The sequence below is a fragment of the Chelon labrosus genome, assembly GCF_963514085.1.
Source record: "Chelon labrosus genome assembly, chromosome: 18".
In the NCBI taxonomy this organism is placed as follows: domain Eukaryota; kingdom Metazoa; phylum Chordata; class Actinopteri; order Mugiliformes; family Mugilidae; genus Chelon; species Chelon labrosus.
This window is the reverse complement of record NC_140351.1, coordinates 23,562,282-23,583,124: the sequence shown is the minus strand read 5'-3', so window position 1 is coordinate 23,583,124 and position 20,843 is coordinate 23,562,282. Positions and strand designations below refer to the sequence as shown.

General features: G+C 41.5%; 1 protein-coding gene across 1 annotated transcript in view; it reads right to left on the bottom strand.

Annotated features, from left to right (window-relative positions):
- LOC311503676 (melanoma receptor tyrosine-protein kinase-like) overlaps positions 1 to 19,307 on the bottom strand; it is a 35,035-nt gene extending 15,728 nt beyond the window's left edge. Inside the window, exons 1-2 of the mRNA XM_084566541.1 lie at positions 19,025 to 19,307; positions 461 to 612 (exon numbers count right to left, since the gene is read on the bottom strand). Of these exons, the coding sequence (XP_084422667.1) occupies positions 461 to 612; positions 19,025 to 19,115 (243 nt within the window). The 5' untranslated portion in view covers positions 19,116 to 19,307. The remainder of the gene's footprint in view (positions 1 to 460; positions 613 to 19,024) is intronic.
- Positions 19,308 to 20,843: the final 1,536 nt, after the last annotated feature.

Below are 20,843 nucleotides of genomic sequence, written 5' to 3'. Positions count from 1 at the left end.
CTTCAGCTGCTCCTGAACCAGCCGAACCAGGGCACCCTTACAGTGCACCTGGTTGAGCAGGTGCTTCATGATCTGATGTTACAGTCATTAGTGCAGTGGTTATGGTTCAAGTCCAGTCTGTGTTACTGACTGCATGTCTCCACCTCTTGTTTACTTGTAACTTTCTGTCTCTCTCTACTAATCTGTCTAATAATAGGACAAAAAAAAGCACAAAAGTAAAAATAATACCACTGAAGCTGTCCACATTATTTACTGACATCAGCGTGTCAAAGAAGAAGGAAAGTCAGGAAATCAGGAAGCACCCATGTCTTCCCATCTCTGAGACATCAGCTGGTCAAAGTATGACAAATCAGAACGCATCTACACAATGTCGCCCAAATATTGAAGCACCTAGACCGACATCAACCTGAAGTGAACAAGGAAACCACAGTTTCAGTGAAAGAATAAAAGACAAATGTACCTGCAGGAAAGACAGGTCCTGGTGCTCCAGGCTGTAGGTGACCTCCAGGTTTTCTAGGACCACAGAGCAGTTGGAGTACATCCTCACCATGTTTTCGTAGTGATTCTCACGAGTCCCCAACAACGTCAGCTGGTTACTCATCCCCTGACACACTGATAGAAAGAGAGAAACGTTGATAGGGTTATGTGCAGTTCCTTTGAAGGCCACCAGACAGTGCTGTTTCCTCCTCCACTCTGGGAATCTCTTTATCGCTACTTTCCAGAAATAAAGTCAAGACAAGACGATCAGTTATACTCTCTTGATATCAGCCTATCTGAACAATATAAATATATGAAGACAATAATGAAAACATGAGTCTCAGTCAGAGCTAAAGTGAAAATAACGTCAAACTACATCTGGAAACTGGGCTTGATAATCACAGGTGCCGGACTGTCCTGCTATTATGACAGACAGTAAGCTAACCACAGTTGCTGGATTCTCCCACTGTTTGCGCAGACAGTGAACTAACCACAGATACTATATTGTCCTTCTTTTTTCACTGCGAACTCACCACAGCCATGGGACTTTCCTGCTGTTGTGACAGACAGTGAACTAACGACACACTGGTAGCTGTAAACAGCTGCTGATATTTCAAGCTCTCAAGGCAGGCAGTTGGTCGGGATGTGTGTATTTACTGGAAATGTTGAAAGGTCCCTGAAGTACCTGTTTTTATCTGAAAAACTCCGGAACTATACACTGGATCTATGTATTTATTGCTACTCATTCTATCTGTTTATTTACTGGAACCTTCACATTGATTTCTTAGCTGCAGTTCTTCTAAAAGCCACCAGACTGTTTCCTCATCCATTCTAGGAATCCCTTTATCTCCTCGTTCCAGCCTGTCTGACATCTGCATGCCTTTAATGGTACTGTCCTGCACTGACATGCTGAGTGACTTTAGTATTTGCGAATCATGTTAGATTTGGTCATTGGGGTCGCGGTTCAGTCCAGATTGGTTGCTCTGATTGCTTCATAAGAAGGGCCTGGTTTATTTCATGAAAGGTTAGTTCTTGAAAGTCACTGAATGGTGAAAAAAACTGGACAGCGTGGGGGGGGGTGACTCCAGGACGCTGGAATTCACTTCTTGAGGTGTCGTGAGCCTAACTTAACGAAACATCCGTGAAGGGAGGTGCCTGCTTGAAAACCCCAATGACATGCGGCATACTGCTGTTGACTAGGCCAGGTATCTGATGTCTTCATGTTGGCTGGTAGCTATATTTCCTTGTTTGTTTAGCTGCTGAGCGGGCTGTACAAGCCAGCAGCTCATATTTCACGACACATTGCGTGTAAGTTTGAATTGTCCACCTTCTGGGTACCACACATATCGTAAATTCATTTGAGTGTTCCATATTCAGTTAAATATTCTCTGTGGCTTATTGCCGTACAAGCCAGCAGCATTTACTTAGTTCATTTAGACTGTAGGTTTAATTGTCCATTGACCGGGTGCTTCACGTATCGTAAATTTATTTGAGGATATTTCTTTGTTTATTTAGCTGCTGAGCGGGCTGAACAAGCCAGCAGCATTTATTTAGTTCATATTTCATAACGGATTGACTGTAGGTTTTAAATGACATGCTGCATACTGCTGTTGACTAGGCCGGGTATCTGACATCTTCTTGTTGGTTGGTAGCCGGCCGTAGTTTTTGTTGTTGTTTTTCCAGTTGGACAGGGCTTCTAAATGTGTTTTGCCTGGGATCTTGGCACACGGGATTGTAACATCTTATCCTGTGTATTAGCGAATGCTAAACTCAAGCCTTAGTTAAAATGGCCACTGAATATTAAAGTTCCACAGTGCAGACTGAGTGCGGTCCATGTAGACATCACGTCAGGTGCAGGCGTAGCAGTCATATTTACGCATAAGAGCTTATGATGTGAATCAGTATTAGAGTATTTAAAGATGCATTGAGGGAGGAGCGGCGAGGTGTGACATAACTGGAAAGAAATTAATTCGACAAGTTCCATGTCAGTAAGCTGTGAGGAATGAAGCATTACAGGCTGGTTTTGTGGGTTGAAGCTGAGCCACTATATGCAGAAGCACGCACATAAACACAGTTTAAAGGAAACAGTGACTCGCGGGACTTAGTTGGTAATGTCACGGGATGGGGTATGTTTGTGAGACTCCAGCAGCATCATGACTGACAGGTGCATCTTACCCATCCCGCAGGTTTTAATTCCACACCTGATCTAGTTCTGCAGACATAGTGTATCTGTAGCTAATGTTTAAATGTTTTAAATAGCCAGCAACATTTGTGTTGGAGGCAGGGACAGTTTATTCATCCTGAAGGAGGAGGTTGTTTTCCCTGGCTGCACACAGACACGTGTAACATGGTCTGAACGGTTCAGGTTCTCTGACTGCATTCCTATTGGCCGGCTCCCCGCTGGGACATCACAAATAACAACACAGCTGTTCTACGCCCCTCTCTGATTGGCGGATGTTTTACACTGGGGGAAGATCATTGGACAGAGCCTCAGAAGGAGCGTTGACATCTGGACACATGCACATCGTAACTGCATGTATAATGTCACATATTGAGCATATTTCTTTCTTTCTTTCTTTTTTTCTTTCTGTCTGTACATCCGGCATCCTCCCACTCAGTCCACCCAGAGGTTTCCCCTCTTCCTCCTCTCCATCCTCCTCTATCATCCGTCCTCTCCCACTCGTCTATTCTCGTGTCCTCCCTCGACACTCCATCTTCCCTCGCTCCCCATTCCTTTACTCTAACTTCCTTTCCTTCTTTTCTTCTGTTTTTTACACTTGACAGTTTTCTCAAACCCCCTGACTCATCCTCCAACTCCACGTTCACCCCTTCTTCTCCTCCTTCTTCCTCTGTGCCTCTTCACACAGAAAGAAACAGTTTACGAAGCAAATCCCTGTCTTGATCTGACAACTTTACAGCTACAGTTTGGTTGGACTTGTGCACATATGGGTAGATTTAGGTTAAAATTGTGGTTTTGTTAAAAATAACTACTTCTTTAGGATGTTTATCGTTATGGTTACACAAAGAATCACATGTTTACAGTAAAAGAACAATGCCGATTATTTAAGGAAATCAAATTTGAAACAAAAAGGTAATTGAATGCAACTGTATTTGTGAGAGAAAAGAGTGATGGCCTGACAGGCTTAACTTATGCAAGCACAGTACTGTTTGTACAGGAACTGGTCTGATCTGTCTATGACGGCCATTGCATGGCACACTGCACATGAAAGAAGTTCCTCCTCCTCTGTGTGTGTGTGTGTTGTAGGGTTAAGGCCAAGCTTAACGTGTAGTTGCTTTTGCAGTTTTTTACCATGAAGACACACAAGGAGATAGTTACAGTTCCACTTGTCCTTCAGAAAGAACATGCATTCACATTTTTCTGATTGATTACTTTGAGAATATTTTCCTGATTATGCCTTTTACTTTAGGTTCTTAAATCTAATCCACTAAAGTCGTCTGCTTTTTAACAGCTCAACCGGGAAACTGCTGCACACTGTTGAGGTTCTTGACAGTTTCAGGTGCAGATGGACTTAAGTAAATGGGCGTGGTTTCTTCATAACACAAATTAGCATGACCTCTGTTGCAGATTTCTGTTTGGATGAGACATGATGTCACCACACTCTGCACTGAACTGTAAGTGAAGTCAGTGTCATAAAACTTTGCATATGTGCAGCAGAAATATGACCTGTGGAAAAAAAGGTTCCATCCATCCATCCATTATCTATCACTGCTTGTCCTCTAGAGGGTCACCAGAGGGCCCGACCCTATTCCAGCTGTCAGTGGAAGGTTACACCTGTACAGGTGAAGCACTTGGACAAAACACACACAGGCACGCGGGAGCATGCCATTTTTAGGTCCTGGTGACCAAAGAGATTACAGTTCTGGCTCCTTCCCCATTCATTTAGACAGGGGCCTGGTCTTGTTAGCAAAGAACTAACTCCAGCACAATTGACTCATATGATGATGGTTAGGTTAGATCTGAAGCAGCTGTGTATTGGATTGCTGCTCGTGCACACACACGTCAGAGATCTTCACAACTCCCCCTTACAGCTCAGAGAGATAAACCCCGAATGAATCAGAGAGAGAACAAACATGAAGAAACTGGATCTATGAAATCCTCTTTATCCACCTTTCCGTTGCTGCCATGTTTCTGCTGTGTCAGCTAAGACGTGAAAGAAACAGCTGTAAGTCTTTGTTTTTGTTGGATTTTGTTCTTCTGAAATGGAAAGTTCATCCATTCCTGTTAAACTATGAGCAGAGACTCTGTCTTTTAGTTAAGATAGTCCGTTCAAACTTTCAGGGTCATGTTGCAGGGTTTATCACTGTCAGCAGGTCATCTACCACACTCTTTATAATTCCCCTTGTTTTCCAGCATCACACTTTCAGAACATCTCAGAGCGCAGAGTGTGTTTAGCTTAACTCATTTTCCAGTCTGTAAAACCTTATAACAGACTAGAAATTAGTACATATTTAATGTGATTACAGCTGATTTGAGGGTAAAAATAAATCCTACAAATCTACCAGGAAAACAGAACAGAGCTAGCTAGAGAACCTACACAGACAAAACTAAATCTAATTGATGCATAAGTCAATGGATACTAAAAATAAATAAGATATGTTGTTGGCTTTTTGAGGTTTGAGGTTTTCTGAACATCATAAGCACCATGAATCTATCCAATTTTAACCTCGGGTAAAATTCAAAGGTGTTCTATTTTGTAAAGTTGGTCAAATAAATTAAAGATTTTACTTTTGAAATGTATGATATGTTCTGTATCTCATATACATGGTGAGAGCCATCAGCCTTCCTGTTTGTGTGGCAGAGGAACATTTCTGCTTTGACTTTGACCTTATTTCCAAGGTTTGACAAACATACGCATGTTTTTGGTGACTTCATCCTGGTGACAGGTCGTACTGCATAAACCAGAGCTCCTAATGTCTCCTTCCAGTGTCAAAGTAAATTTACCTTTCAGATTAGAATAGGTGACGCTTCTACTTTTTCGAAATTGAAAACACACACCTAACAGACACATGAGCATCAGTCCAAATGAATGCACGTGGTCGTACAGTGAAGTGGCTTAGTAACGCTTTGATTTCTTTCATCCTGCTTAAACTTGGTGAGAATAGAGTTTATTTTGCCATTTGCACAGTTACATCACAGTACAGGTACATTGGAATTTGTGTGCGTTTCCCTGAGTCAAGCTTTCCAAAATTTAAAAGGAAAAAAAAGCAGGCATACAACACAGGCATAGATAATAATAATAAAATACTTAAAAATACTAAAGTTAGAAAGTGCACTTATAGGCACAGAATAATATAATATAGACAAATGTGCCTAATATAGGCACAAAATCAGCATCAGGACATGGTCTGGGGGTCAACTCACAAAGGTTGAGCAGTGTAAACAGTTCAGAGCTGCCCATATTGCACATTGTTAGGATGAGTTAAGGGGTATGAATACACATTGTTATAATAAGGGTGCCAGGTTGTCAAAAACAAGACATGTCACGGTGCTTGGTGGGAACAATTAGCTCAAACAGAAAGAAGGTGACTCACAAGTCACTGCGGAGTCTGTTATTTTAACTTTTCATTCATCATGACAGAATCATCTGTGTACCCGCTGAATCTAAGCGCCTGTTCAAACCTTGCATTAAGATCTGATCTGGACGATCCGTTCACATAAAAGACAGTTATGAAACCCCCAGGACACATTAAGATCACATTTGAGAGATCCGCTCTCTGTAAACACACATTTAAACGGAGGTTTCACCTGTCCGTCTCAAGCTGTATGTATAGTCTGCAGCTGAGCTGATCCTGTGTATTTTTAGATCTGTTTCTTTGAGAATGCAGACAGTGAAGCCGTACAGTAAAGTTGTAGCAAGACCACTGAACTGTTAGCAGAAACTCTAAGAAGCCAGATAATTCTCTGTTGGCTCATAACTACCACTGTGTCTCTTCATCACCGAAGCATACAGGAACATTTTCTTTATTGTTGTTTTAAAGGAATACGGCAGAGTTCTTGAAACCTCACATAACTGGAGTCACACCGTCACATGTGAGCCTCTTTGGTCTGTTTAATTATGCTGCTGTCATTTGTTTTATGAAGACTGATGTCTTTTTAACGCCACTGGACACTTTCCAGATCCCCTCAGCCAATCAGAGCTCAGAAAATGAGCAAAGAATTTCCATCTGTTTCACAACACGCAGGAGATGGAGGGAGAGATAACACACACACCTCTACCTGCACTTCTCCCTGTCTTATTGCAACACTCACATTCTCAGGAATAAATGTGTGTGTGTGTCTGTATTGGATTAGTTGTAATAAGCTGCCGACGGCTCTTTAACACCACCATCAGTGTTCACCGCATTAACCGTCAGTCAGTCAACATGTTGTTTCCCAGCACTGTGGTGGTTTGCCCCCTTGTTGACAGCGTGAGCCGTCCAATCATCTGCCTGAACGAACAGTGAACTTACGGACCCGCGTTTCACCTACACACTGCTAACCCAAGTCTGAACCGGACTAAACCAACAAGGCCTGAATGAGCACGCACACGTTCTGCCCTCTGACACGACCCACGGGGGCAAACCAACATCACAGCGGAAAATCAGAAGAATCTCCTGTGGTCAGACAACATACTGTTTGCTCCATTTAGAGGAAGATCGATCAGAGTTTGGGTTAAAATAAGAACTTCATGGTTACAATAGTAAACAGAGGTTATGAATGTCCCTACGCCCACTCTGTGTCCTGAAAACTACGTCATCTGACTTCCTCCTTTGCCCTCATCAAGGACAACATCAATGAAACAGGCTCGGGTGGTTTTGGAATATGAAACCTAGTTGATGCTGGCGAAATGAGGTACATCCAGCATTATTTATGTCAGCCATGAAGGAGTAAACCCAGGTGGGTTTCCATCCACAGGTTTTCTTCTAATGTGCGCATTATAAATGTGCACCTCTCTATCTCTTAAAATCACAAAACTATTTTTAACCCTGACTTAGGAGGGAAAGTTTCAATGAAATCGGACAGAGCCAAAACATAAGAAAAACAGACCAGATTACTCCCTGACAGCAGCCTCCCTGGTCCCTCTTTAACTTGTCTGTTCCTTCCATGAAAGGGAATTCTGAGGTCTTGTTCTGAATACAGGTCAGTGGCTGATGGTGTTCATTGTGTCACCATTTTTGTAAGATTTAATGCTTCAGTTTAAAGGCTATTCAGTTCAAGTCACGGATATCTGAACGGGAACCCTGTGATTCTTCTTTAACTCTTCTTTCTCCACCTGTCATCTTTATTTATGTGACCCTCACTGAAGCAGCTAATCCCTGTGGGAGGGAAGAAAGCTGTCTAAAAGAAAATCAGAGCCATACAAACAGAGTAAAGTCAGTGTCCTGCCTGAGAGATCAGCAGGGCAAAATCAATCTTCGTAAGGGATCAAAAAGGAAAAAAGAGGAGAGGAAAATAGAGGCGGATGGAAAGCCTGCGACCTCACACCACACTTCTGCTCTTCCCTCAGACCGAGACAAAGGCACAAATCTAAAGGAGGTTCAGCTAGCTTTAAAATGCTTTTTGATGAGGATAATATGTTGTTATTATGACTTCATTGTGACTTCTGCTACAGCAGAAGTACCTGAGATTTGTGCCTCTCCTGCAGGTAGCCATTGAAACAACAGACAAAGCCTCACTTTACATTTCACATATCTGGCTTCCACTTCAGCACCAGTTTAAAAATGTTGAAAAAGTGTTTTTATCGTCAGTCTGATCGTTGTGTGTGTCTCTTCTTAAAACATTAACTGAGCTGCAGAGATGTTGATTCAATATGAAACAGTGAAAACTGACATAGGCGCCTTTTTTGTTCACCATCAATATACTGCAGCCATGAAGCTGAGCAGTTGTTGGTCTGAGTGGATAGCTCATTTCAGCACTGAAACAGTTCAGAGTTCATTTTCTTTCTGTCGTGTTCCTCTACTTATCCTGTGCTTTTAACTACTGAAAGCTTCAAGTTACTTGACAATGCTCCGTAAGGCGGTCACAGTTAATGCAAACATATTAATGCACATTCCTTTTAATGCCACTCATTTTTGTGACACGTGATTAACATTCATGGACAGGCTTTGTCATTGTTGTGGATAATAGTCAACTCCCATGTTAATAAAAGGATTAAAAACAAGTAGCAATTGCCCTTTAAGGTCAATTTAGAACAGATAAAAATGTGAGATTAATTTGTGATTACATGGACAGTCACGCAATCCATTGCGACTTATGGTGCATTCACACTGTAGACTGTAAATAAATATGGACAATGTGTCCCTACTTCCTTGCATAGGCCAAACTGATTGTAGTTTCCGGGAATATGAGCAGCACCATCTTGCGAGTTTGGAGCCAGGGTCTGGGCAGTACGGTCTGAGAGTGGAGCCATGTGGAGCCGCGTCACTGATGACCTGCCCACACTTCCTCCAGACTCACTCACATTTTTGTTTAATTAATACTGCCCTCAGCTCTACCTCCACCAGTTACAAAGAAATGTTGGATTATACACTGTACTTTTTCTTTCTTTTTTCAGCTCACACGGTCCTGTGGGACCACTTCATGGAGCTGTTGGCATAGCAACTTGTAGTCTTCATGATGTCACATCCTGTTTCTACCGCATCAAATACTAACTAAAATGTAGCTTATCAGAAAAATTGACATTTGAACATACATCAGTATTATATTAACTACCTTAAATGACAGAAACCATCATTAAAAAAAAAATGTATTTTAGTGTTTTAGTTTGGCCCAAGTCCCATCCACTAACATTGAGGGGGTGGAGCTTATGACCTATACCGCAGCCAGTCACCAGGGGGAGCTCTACTTGCTTTGGCTTCACATTTGAGCCGCTGTTCCATCTCTATCATTATACAGTTAGGGTATGGTTCACACTAGCAGTGAGAGAGTGTCAAGTTACAACAACTTTCAACGCGAGTTGGCGATATGGAGCGACAAGCTGACGACTGGGCCTTGTTACTATGTGTCAGGCGAGAAGTGACATGGAAGCTGAGGTGGCTTCAGCTTTTTTTGTCTTCTCTGACGCAGTGACATGTCAACCGATCACATTCATTTGCTTCACCCACTGCCATGTTATATATATAAAGTAAATGTGCGTTCCAAACCCCCACATCAGTGATGTGGCTGAGCACTTGCTGACAAAGTTGTAGCATTTGTTGCTAGTAGTGTGAATTCACCATCACGCTTGCACATGAATGTATCAGTATTACTGTATAACAATAGTTTTTCTGCACTGAGTCATTTTAATGTAGTATATCATATTTTAAAGTGTATCTGAGTATCTGTATTTTTACCAGGATGCGGTAAAGGATCTGTGTACTTCATCCACGACATCCCACAGAGTGGAATCTCTTTCTCTAATCAACAATCTTTAGCTTAATACAGAAATCAGCTACGCCTCACTTTACAAGTTAATTAACATGAAATATCCGCAGCGACATGACCTTAATATATTGTTTGTCCTTTCAGCTGCTGAAACCACATTAACAGATCTCTGTGTACATGACTGAAATGAGATAATAAGACTGAACAGTGATGAATCATTTAATTAGATCTCAGTGTAGGCTGGCTACAAACCAACATGCCCCTAAAATACATTTCTGGGTTTCATAAAAGCTGAAGAGACTGTACAGGAGGTCTCTTGTTCAAAACAATAACATGCTCAAACGTTAAAAGCTTGTGTTGAAAACTATTAAAAGGAAATCAATGCTTTCAGTGGTCACCTTGCCTGCAGCTCAACCATACCGAAATTCAAATATTCACTGTTCACAAAATCAATGAAAACTTTTGATCATTCCACTCCACTGTACTTTGAAAAAGCTGATTTTAAACTGTGGTTAAGTGCTTTATTGATATTATTAAACAGCGGCACAAAACACGAACATGAACCTGAACTGTTGAAATGTGTAACTTTTTTCAGAGCTTAAGAGTCAGGGATTAATAATCTTTTTAAATGAACTGAACAAATCAGTTCATATCAGCAATGTGATCCTCACTTTTCACAACTCAAAGTCTGAAAATGCACTGAGGCGACAGTGGCGGGGAGCTAACCTTGAGCTGAAATCAGCTCATAAGGGGTGACCCGGCTGCTTGAGGCGAGCTGGGTACAGAGATCCATGTTGTCCTGCAGAATACCATAACAGGAACACAGTGGCCTTGTCTCTCTGGAACTCGCACACACACGCTTCAGGAATGTCTCAACCTGCTGAGAATCTACCATCCTGTTGAACACAAACTCAGCAGGTTTGAGCTTAGCTGGAAGAATCACATTTCTGTTTTCAAATCAAATCAGATTAAAAGTCTGTAAGTCTGAACTGAGGCAGAAAGATCACATCTGATCCGTGGAACTGGTTCGGCAGCTCCTTCGTGGAAACTCTGCATGTTAACAGTCTGCATAATGTGGCCATACAAACACATACAAATGGAAAAAGGTAGACTATTACCTTTAACTGTAATAACTAACATACTGATTTGCTCTTATAAAAAGTCCAATAACTAGCTGAGTAAAGTTAGCTTCCCTTCAGTGATGTACTTCCATTCTTTGTTGGAATATACTCCATTACATCTAAAAGGCAAATATTAAAAACAAGACAGTGAGTGTCTTGTCATTTGTGGCTTCATAAACCTTCTTTGTTCAGTTCAGTTGAATGGAACAAACGTATTCTCAATCCAAAACGAATCACTCGACCTGCACTGTGCATATGTTTGCCTGCACGTGTCGGCTCCTGCGCGTATTACAGTAAGTTTTTGTGCACATATGCGTGTGTCCTGCCTGCAGCAGTGTTCGCAGGTCAGAGCGAGACTGTGCTTGTCTGTCACACTGAAGCTGCTTCAATCTCGCTGCTTGTCATTGAAGGAAAATTCCACCGAGGAACAAACGCGTTCTCCAGTTTTAACGGTTAACTGCAGACAGCTTCCACTGGTGACGTGTCTCCTACTTTCTGATGCACGCGCAATTTCCAGGAAAGGCTCAGAATGAATAAAAACCTGGATCAATTCTGTTTAGATTTGTTCATTACCACTGGCAGACTGCACTGACAGAGATCAACCTGCAGGATAAGCTTTGGTATCTGACAGGTGGAGGCAAGACACTGCAAAGACAATGTCTGAAATACAAAAAAAATCATCTCCAAAATATCATATCCAGCTTGTTAGAATAACCTTATTATTCTACAGGATCATGTAGAATAATTGTTATTCTAACTGATGGCCAAACGACCAATCAGAGCTTAGTGGGCGGGGCTAGGAGCAGGGAAGTCATTTTTCTACATAACAAGATACAAATATCCTGAATGTGCCTGTTTTCATGGTTGCTTGAGAGACTATATAATAAGCCCATGCTTTTGCAACTATACAAAATTATGTTTGTAAACTAAAACAATAAGTCTACCTTTTACCATTTGACATTCTGCATTATGGTTCAGGTTTGGTTGGGTTTAGGGATAAAACGAGCGATTAGGTTTAAGAAAACAATATGGTTTGGGTTTAAATGACTGCTTTGTTAAGGTAAGTGGACGTGAATCATCAAGTCTATAGTATGAAAGAAGATTTCATGTCACTTTGTCTGTAAGAAAAACAGTGTGCAGAACAAATTCAACACAGCCGCTGTCAGTGTAGCATTATGCTGAGTATTATCAGCATTGCAGCAGTAATTTATTTTGTAGATGAAAAATCAAAAGGCTGAATCACCACAGAGCCTGTTTAATAAGCGTTACATCACAAATACTCATCCACAGCAGATTCAAGACAAATTCATGCCCAATGTCATTGTGTGGCAAAGTCTGCAAGGGTTCTCGTGGACACACTGCCAGCCCACAAACACATAAGTCGGCTTGTTTGTAGGAGAGGCTGGAGATACAGGAGACATTAAGCCCAAGGTGAGAAATCATTTCAGCTTCTCCGGACATCCTTCTATTTTCCCATTGACGGGATGGGACGGGTTACTATGGCTACTAGCCCTTGGCACCTCATCATGGACATTTTGCCACAACCAACAATATTTCATTGTCACTCAACACCGCAAAATGAATTACTTCATCGGCGGATGTCCATGGCCTAACATCATCCACAGAAGCCCCGTGTGTCTGATGACATAACAAGAACACGTTTGTAGCATGAATAGAACTGCTCATGTGTCCCCTGTCCATCCCTGCAACGTCTGTATCAGTCAACATTACAGAGAGAACTAATTAATTACAGTGTTAATGGACCTGAGGGAGTAATTTAGCACTCATTTTCTTAAAGAAATATATGATAAACAGTCCTTCTTCCCTTATCACCCGCAGGACTCTGATAAATATTAAACCACAAACACTTTAAGAAATCTGGAATGGTAGAATGGTAGAATAGTAGAAATCTGCTGCAGGTTACAGGTGTGAAAACAGAAGGCTGACATCCAGCTGCAGCTCCGCAGGATCTCTGACCTCCAGGGAGTGAGCCAGCAGTGACAGCAGTTTGGAATGACAGGGTCGGATACAGGTTAAACATGTTTTAATTTGCCCTGCCTTAAACAAAAGGCTTGCATATTACAGTACAGAGAAGGAGCAGGTAGACCGTGCAGCCTGTATAATCCTGTAAGCACTTTCTGAGCTCCATTGTTGACATTCTCCACATTCCAGCTCTGAAAATCCCACAGGCAGCGATGCGGCATCCGATGGCGTTTTGCTGTCACTGCTCAGAAAGCTACGATACATTGTTCCTCAAAATCATTACAAGCTCTAATAAAAAGCACTTCACTCATGTGCAGAGCTACGTTCTCATCTACACCTGGTGCATGTGGACAGAGTCGCATCCATGAAGCAGACTGACAAGATAACGTTCCACCTTGATGTTTGATATCAGTGTGAAGCCAGAACCTCGGTGCATTTGAATTTTTCATGTAACTAAACTGAGATAAGACCAAAAAAGTTCCAGTCTCTGTTTCCAGCATTTATGCTGTATGCTGTGGGTGATGAAAATGGCCACAAACAGGCAAACAATCAGACACAAAGAGAGACACAAAAGGACCACAAAGAGACTCAATGATGTCCTACTGCAGCTTGTGATTAAATAACAAACATTACAAAGTAGTACACTGAATCATCTGAATGAGCGTAAGAGCAGTATGTCCCTCCTCGCCTCAGCCAAACTCTGCAGATCACTGTTCAGTTTTTGTGTGTTTTCAATGAGGCTGATTGTTTTTGTAGTTTTCAGTCAGTAAGGATCCGCTCAGTATGCTAACAGCGTTACCATGGTTACCATGGAACTCCAACATCTGCTTTATTGTCAGTGTAGAGTTTCAGTTAGCTGCGTCCAAAGAAATACACACACACACAAAGCAGAACACACACCCTGCCAAGGTCTTTCTAAAAAGTCAAACTCAATGGGAACAAGGCAGAACGACACACTCTCATACACAGACACACACACACACACACATACACACACCATGGATTTGTTGGGGCCTTGAATGTCAACTCTCTCAGCTCTAACTCTCTGCAGCCACAACAGAGTTTCATCATTTAAAAACACAACAAACCAACAGCAAACCGAGCAGCTGCCCTCCTCCAACTTCTCAGCTCATACTCTCTGCTTTCATGACTGATAAAGGATTATTATCTCTGCAGTCCACTAATTAATCATGGCAGGCGCTGATGGGTAATAAGGGAGAAACATGTTTGATAAATCAGCAGAAGGAGATCAATCATCTTCAAACACGACTAAGGTTACTGACACACTAAAAACCTGACACCATGATTCAGTTCAGTTTTTGCTTTGTCTCACAATGGGTGACCATAACAACACAACTGATGCAATTTCATCTTCTCAAGGACCACTGGTAACTCCTCAAGGACCCTGACACCTGGAACCTCCTCAATGACCTCTGAAAGTTACCTCCACAGAGGCAACTGGAATCCATGCAGTGACCTCCAGAAGAACCTTAAACACCTATGCAACTTGTCCAAAAACCTGTTAGCCTCCTCAAGCACCTTTGGGACCCCTTAATAGTCTCCTAACAACACACTGCAACATGTTCAAGGATGAATTACAAACCTCAGGATCTCTGGAACTCTTGTAACTTCCTCAAAAACCTGTGGACACTTCAAGGAATACTGGAACCTTTCAAAGGATTTCTACAATGTGCTCAAGGACACTTGAATGAAATGTAAACACACTGCATGTCAGAAACATTATTGAGTACCATTATTGGATCCCTGTAGTACCCTAAAAACCACCTCACAGATCTTTTAAACCTTTGAAACTTCTCCCATGACACCCTTTTGAGAACCAAATGCATTCTTAAAAGGGTCTTCTACAGTCCCTTTAAAGACCATTTCGAACTTCTTCAACAACTTCTTGAATCTCTGAATATTTAAGCACCACTGAAGCTCTTCAAGAACCCCTGTGACCTCCTAAAATAAAAATAAATAAATACACGAATATAATGTCTCTGGTTCATTTGTTTGATTGGGTTCTCTGTGTCTTCTTTCAGGACTGCTGATGTGTTCTTTTAAGTGGCACTATCTGAAAAATTCCTCCAGGATCTCTACATTTTCTCCAGGACCCCAATGTCCTCCTCAAAGATCACCTCTTTTAGGACCTTTACAGTCTTTCAAAGGTACATCTACCTCTTGGGCTTCTACATCCTACAAACCTTTTCAAGGATCTATGCAACCTCCCTAACAGACCTCTGCCAACAATTCAAAGAATTCTACGAACTCCTTAAAAACCCCACAGTCACACTCAGGCATGAATTATTCCTGATATCCGGTGGCCATGTTTGTCTAAAACAGCACAAATAATCAACCTCAACCTTGACCTGCAGGCGCCCTGTCTATCTACGCTGAGCAGAGTTTCAACACAACAGTCTGTTCAAAACAAGGAAAGTCACACAAACACAGCCAGAGTCCCAAAAATCCTCTACATAATCAAATTGTTGTCATGACAAAGAGAGACAGAGAGCAGTCAGCTGTTTTCACTTATGACACAAATACAGATAACAGTTTGTCTCAACATCCATTCACATATTCAACAAAACTCTTATTTCAGCCAAGCAGATGACCTGATTGGTCCGAGATACACAAATCAAATCTCATAATTGTCTCAAAACTCCCAGAATGCTCTGCAGATCTGTTTCTTTTCATTTGTACAGACAGTCCATCCAGAATCTGCTGAAGGATGAGTCACTTATCTCAGTGAAAATCTTCTGTAAGTGTTGAAACTTTAAATGTTAAATGTTTCACTTAAAAAAAAAAAACAATACAAACAGATGTTTTCTGTTCCTTCAAATCTGAAGATCCCCAGTTCCCTACAATCATTCATTTTTATAGATCCTGCAGTGCAGCAACTGAGCTTTAGACTTTAAAAAACTCTTAAGGCCTGAACATTGTTATCAATTGCAAATCCTCTTTGGTTTGGTTCCGTTGAAAGATTCAGACAACACAACCTCACTGACCCTTTATTGTTTTATTAGTTAGTTACAGCCAGCACTTAGCATCCTCCAGATGACCGGCAAATAATTCATGTTAAATGAGAAACGTCAGTCTTGTGGTTGTGATTATTACAACCAAATTTACCATAAACCATAAAAGTAATTTCTGTTCCAGATAACAAATAATTAATCACATATTCTGCCTGTGTCAACAATAATGTTGATTCATTTCGTAGCTGCCAATAAAAACTGCTGTATTTCTGAACAGATTTAATAATGGATTCAGGTCTGACAAACACCAGCAACAACTAGGGGTGGGTGGATCCATCTACATAACGACAGTATCTACACCAAAGTTGGTATCAGTATCGGATCGATACTAGCGTGATGAGTTCGATATTTTTGTTGCAGTTCCTCTTCTACACGTTCATCAAATGACTCAAATTTCCTCACTAAGCTTGTGTGAGTGCAGCTTCTCCTTCTGCGCAAACAACGCTCCTCTCTCACTCTGCTCAGGCTCACTTTGCCCACTTTGTTCACTAATTAAAGGCAGAATGACAAAAATCTTTTAGTGATCATGAAATTTCAAGAAAAGGGTATGGGTATCAGCAATACTGGCCATGTATTTGCTTGGTATCAGATCGATACCAAACTTTTCAGTATCGCCCACCCCTAGCAACAACTGAGTCTGAACGAATCACATGTGAACTCCTTTAAATCAGTGTCCAGCTCACTCCACCCAGCGTGTCTCTTCTCCAAGGTTACTGCTCCCTGTGGGACAGTTTCTGCGCTCCACCGCTTTTTACCCTATTCTGCTGTCTGAGGCTGAACATAAGGGGAGCAGAGGTCACCACAGTTATGTTTGAAATATGAGGGAATTTTTTAAAATAAGATAAAACAAGACTACAGTGTGTCACCTTGGCCTCAGTCCCACAGAGTGAACTCAGATCAAAACATCCTGATAATTTATCAAAGGTAAAAAGGATCTCTAGTGTTATTCATGTACGTTTCAGATGGCGGTGGAGATCGTTCAGAGTGAAAACAGTGTGAACAGAGTTAAAGGACGATGTCTCGTAGGTGCCAATGTTTTCTGTCACAATAAATGACACAACACGAAAGCTGATTATTTCAGCTGCTCGTGATATTAGTATCAAATAAAAAGTAAAATATTCCTGGTTTTAGATTTTGTTTGAACATTTCTGTTTTTCTGTGTTTTATTTTTGTAAACTGGATCTCTTTGAAGGGTAGATTTACCCTGGACTGCAGCACTGTGATGGACTGGCGACCTGTCCAAGGTGCAGGCTAGAGGATAAGCAGTAAAAAAGATGATGGATATAAATTAGACTGCTCGGTTTTGGACAGTAGTAAAAAAAAAACCAGCAGGTGAATGTTTAATGAGTTTGGTGCCCTAAAAGCACAACCAGACTAACCTCCTGCGGAGCCCTGTGGCAAAAACTGGTTTGTGGCACAGTCTCTACCTCCAGGGCACAGCTGAAATGAACTGGTTTCTATTTGACAGCAGGCTCTCAAATGTGAATAGCTCAAATGGTAAATGGTCTTGTATTTACATAGCGTTTTTCCACCGACTGGCGCTCAAAGCCCTTTACAGTCACAGGGCTTGTTCAGACCTTGCATGAACAGAGATCGGACATCATCTGACATCATCTGGGGCGCAGTAGAATATTTTAACAGCAGATGTCTCTAATGGATCTCCGCCACTGCTCCAGAACCAAGAACAGCACTGTTTTATCTGTGTGCACCTTGACTTTTGCATGTTATTATTTATTGATCTCCACCCTGACATTAGTTAGACCTGGACAAAACTCAGATTATAACGACTCAGGATACGCTGTGTTCACACTACCGAACGAATGTGGACACATGCGACCCAGACCACTTCCAAATGTGGTCAGAGATCGGATCTCTCAAATGCGATCTCAATGCTTCCTGGTGGTGTTCACACCTGTCTTTTATATGATAGGATATCTCGGAACAGATTTTAATGCAAGGTCTGATCAGTCTCTTAGTGACACATCTACCCATTCGCTCACACAAGCACACACTATGAAACTCGGCGGTTCGGTGTCTTGCTCAAGGACACTTCGGCGTGTTCAAACCCTCCAGTTTGCTGACAATCCGCTCTACCAAAGAGAATTTCTACAGTAAAATAACACAACATCAGGAACTACTTACAGAAAAAACAGATGCTGACGGATAACAGACAAAATACTGTACAGGACTAAACAACATGATGGAATCTCCACCTGGTCCCAGACTTATACTGTCACCTGCAACAGATTTCGACTAAATGCTGCAAAAAGAGAAACTTTAGATTTTAAAGAAAACCACAATATAAATCTAAACTTTGTAATCTAAATCTAAAAGCAGGTCTGTTCTAAGCATTTTAGAAATAAATGCAACTTTATTACATTTCAAATCTGTCCTGAGGGAGTAATTAGACGTCACCGAGTCAGGTTCATCCTCTGGAGATAACAACTGACAGCATGAGCGGCAGATCTGACTGAAAATGTCGGAGTGTTTGTCAGATTACCTATGTTCGGGTGTTACATGTTTTCCAGCCACAGTCACAGAGGACAGAGGATAAACCTTTTATATAGTGCTTTTCTACTTATCAGTGCCCTTCACAGTCACAAGGCTTGTTCAGACGTTGCATGATCAGACCACCTTCAAATGTGGTCAGATATCTGATCTCTCGAATACAATATGTGTATATTGTCATCATGTTACTTGCATATCAAGCTGCTAAAAAGATTTAATGATGGATACTGCAATGGAATATCTCTATCATGTGAGGAGGTTTTTGTGTCTTATTTTGGCACTGTGAGTTGTCCTCAGCAGTGAGGTAAATGTCTATTTTTTTCGTTGAATAAATGTCAATCTGGTGTTATATAGTTGCTTTTAAGTGATGTGAAAGTATGTCACAAATGATGCAGATCTGTACTTCATATCATACCTCAGCTTTCAGTTCTAATGTAAAACTTCCTTAAATCATTTCAGACCTGTCAACTTTAACTCTCTCCCTCCCTCCAGCACTGACTCGCCCTCTCCCGGAGCTCTCACCCCGAGCGCGATCCTACCTTTCCTGTCGGTACTGGTGCAGCAGCAGCGGCCGAACAGCAGCAGCAGCAGCGGGAGCGCCGCTCCGCCTCCCCCCGGGAAAAACTTCATGTGTTCTGATTAAAATCCTGGATGTGAGTCTGGTGCTGGCTGTTGGACAGACACCTCCTCCATGAGCCGCAGCAGCAGTGGAGCTGGATGACGGAACTTTGAGAGTTCAAGACTCAGCAAATAAGTCCACACCTCCTCCTTTTCCACACCTCCTCTCTCTCTTACTCCCTCTCTCTCTCTCTCTCTCTCTCTCTCTCTTTAAATTTTAATCAACTTTATTGACATGCATATGAATACATCAGTGCATTTTAATCTTTCAGCCAAATAAGACAAATAAAAACCAAAGAAGGGAATATAAATGTTTAAAGTTAACAATTTTAGAGAAATAAAGCATCACAAATAAACACTGGTGAGATTAAAAAATGATAAATACACTGCTGAGCTCCAGTCCAGTCCAGCCTGACTCCTGCAATTTCATTTTTAGGTTAAAATTAAGTTGTACTGAATTAAGAAGAATAGAAAAGGACCAGCCCTGCGATAGACTGGTGACCTGTCCAGGGTGTACCCCGCATCTCGCCCAATGACAGCTGGGATAGGCTCCAGTAGACCCCCGCGACCCTTAACAGGAATAAGCGGTTACAGAAGATGAATGAATGAATGAAAAGGAACATTTTTTTAATATTATTATTTTATATTCACCTTTCAGGGCCCCCCTGGTGGCCACAGGGACCCAAGTGGCCACTCAGTTCAGGTTCACCAGCTCATTTATAAAACCTGGATATGTTTTCGAACAAACTGGTGAATAAATGTCTTTCGCGTTGGATATGATTAGTTTAAATCCATTATAACTTATCAAATTTGAGATTTTTCTATGTATAGAGAATAAGTAGAAACTCTTTTGGGTTTCTTGCTGCTGGTTGAACAAAGCACACATTTAGCACTATTCAATTCAATTCTATTTTACTTATATAGCGTCAATAACAATAACAATAGTGCCAGTGGTGCCAGAGAAAAGATATTTGAGGATAGGAGCTTGGTGCACGAGAGAGTAGAGAACAGCAAAAGAGTAGAGGACAGGTGCTCAGTAGGCCTATTGAAGCATAACTAAGGGATGGTTCAGTCCAGCCCTAACTATAAGCTTTATCAAAAAGTAAAGTCTTAATCCTAACGTTAAAAGTAGAGGCGTTGTCTGCATCCTGAACCCAAACTGGGAGCTGGTTCCACAGGAGAGGAGCCTGATAGCTGAAGCTCTACCTCCCAATTTTCCCCCTCTCCTGTTGATTATTTCCTGGTCCATCAGATGTTTTTATAATGGCTTTAACTTTAACAGGCTGGACCACATGTTGTGAGCTAGCGACGGATCGCAGGATGACTTGTGTTCTTTTGGCACCTCTTCCAATTAAGGAAATAAAACACGACAAGTTGTCAAACGGGCCACTCCCTTACAGGGAAGAGAAAAGGAATAACACGAAAGCACAAACGAAACAGAACACTTGAAAACAAAAGATCAGTGATGTGTGTCAGTGGAATAATACAGCTGACGTCTTACACAGACAAAAGACAACAACGACAAAATAATAATCTGCACATGATCGGCCTTACAGGAGGAGTCAGACAATTAGCTCAAGCGCAGCAGTTTTCACTTGCTTGTTTTAAAATTACACGGCTTGTATTCGTTTCAGTACAAGACAAAGAACATACAATACAATACAATAAACTTATTAAATGTTTTTTTTAGTTGGCCGTGATTGTCCGTTCACCAGGGTAAAGGTGAACATAAACAATGGT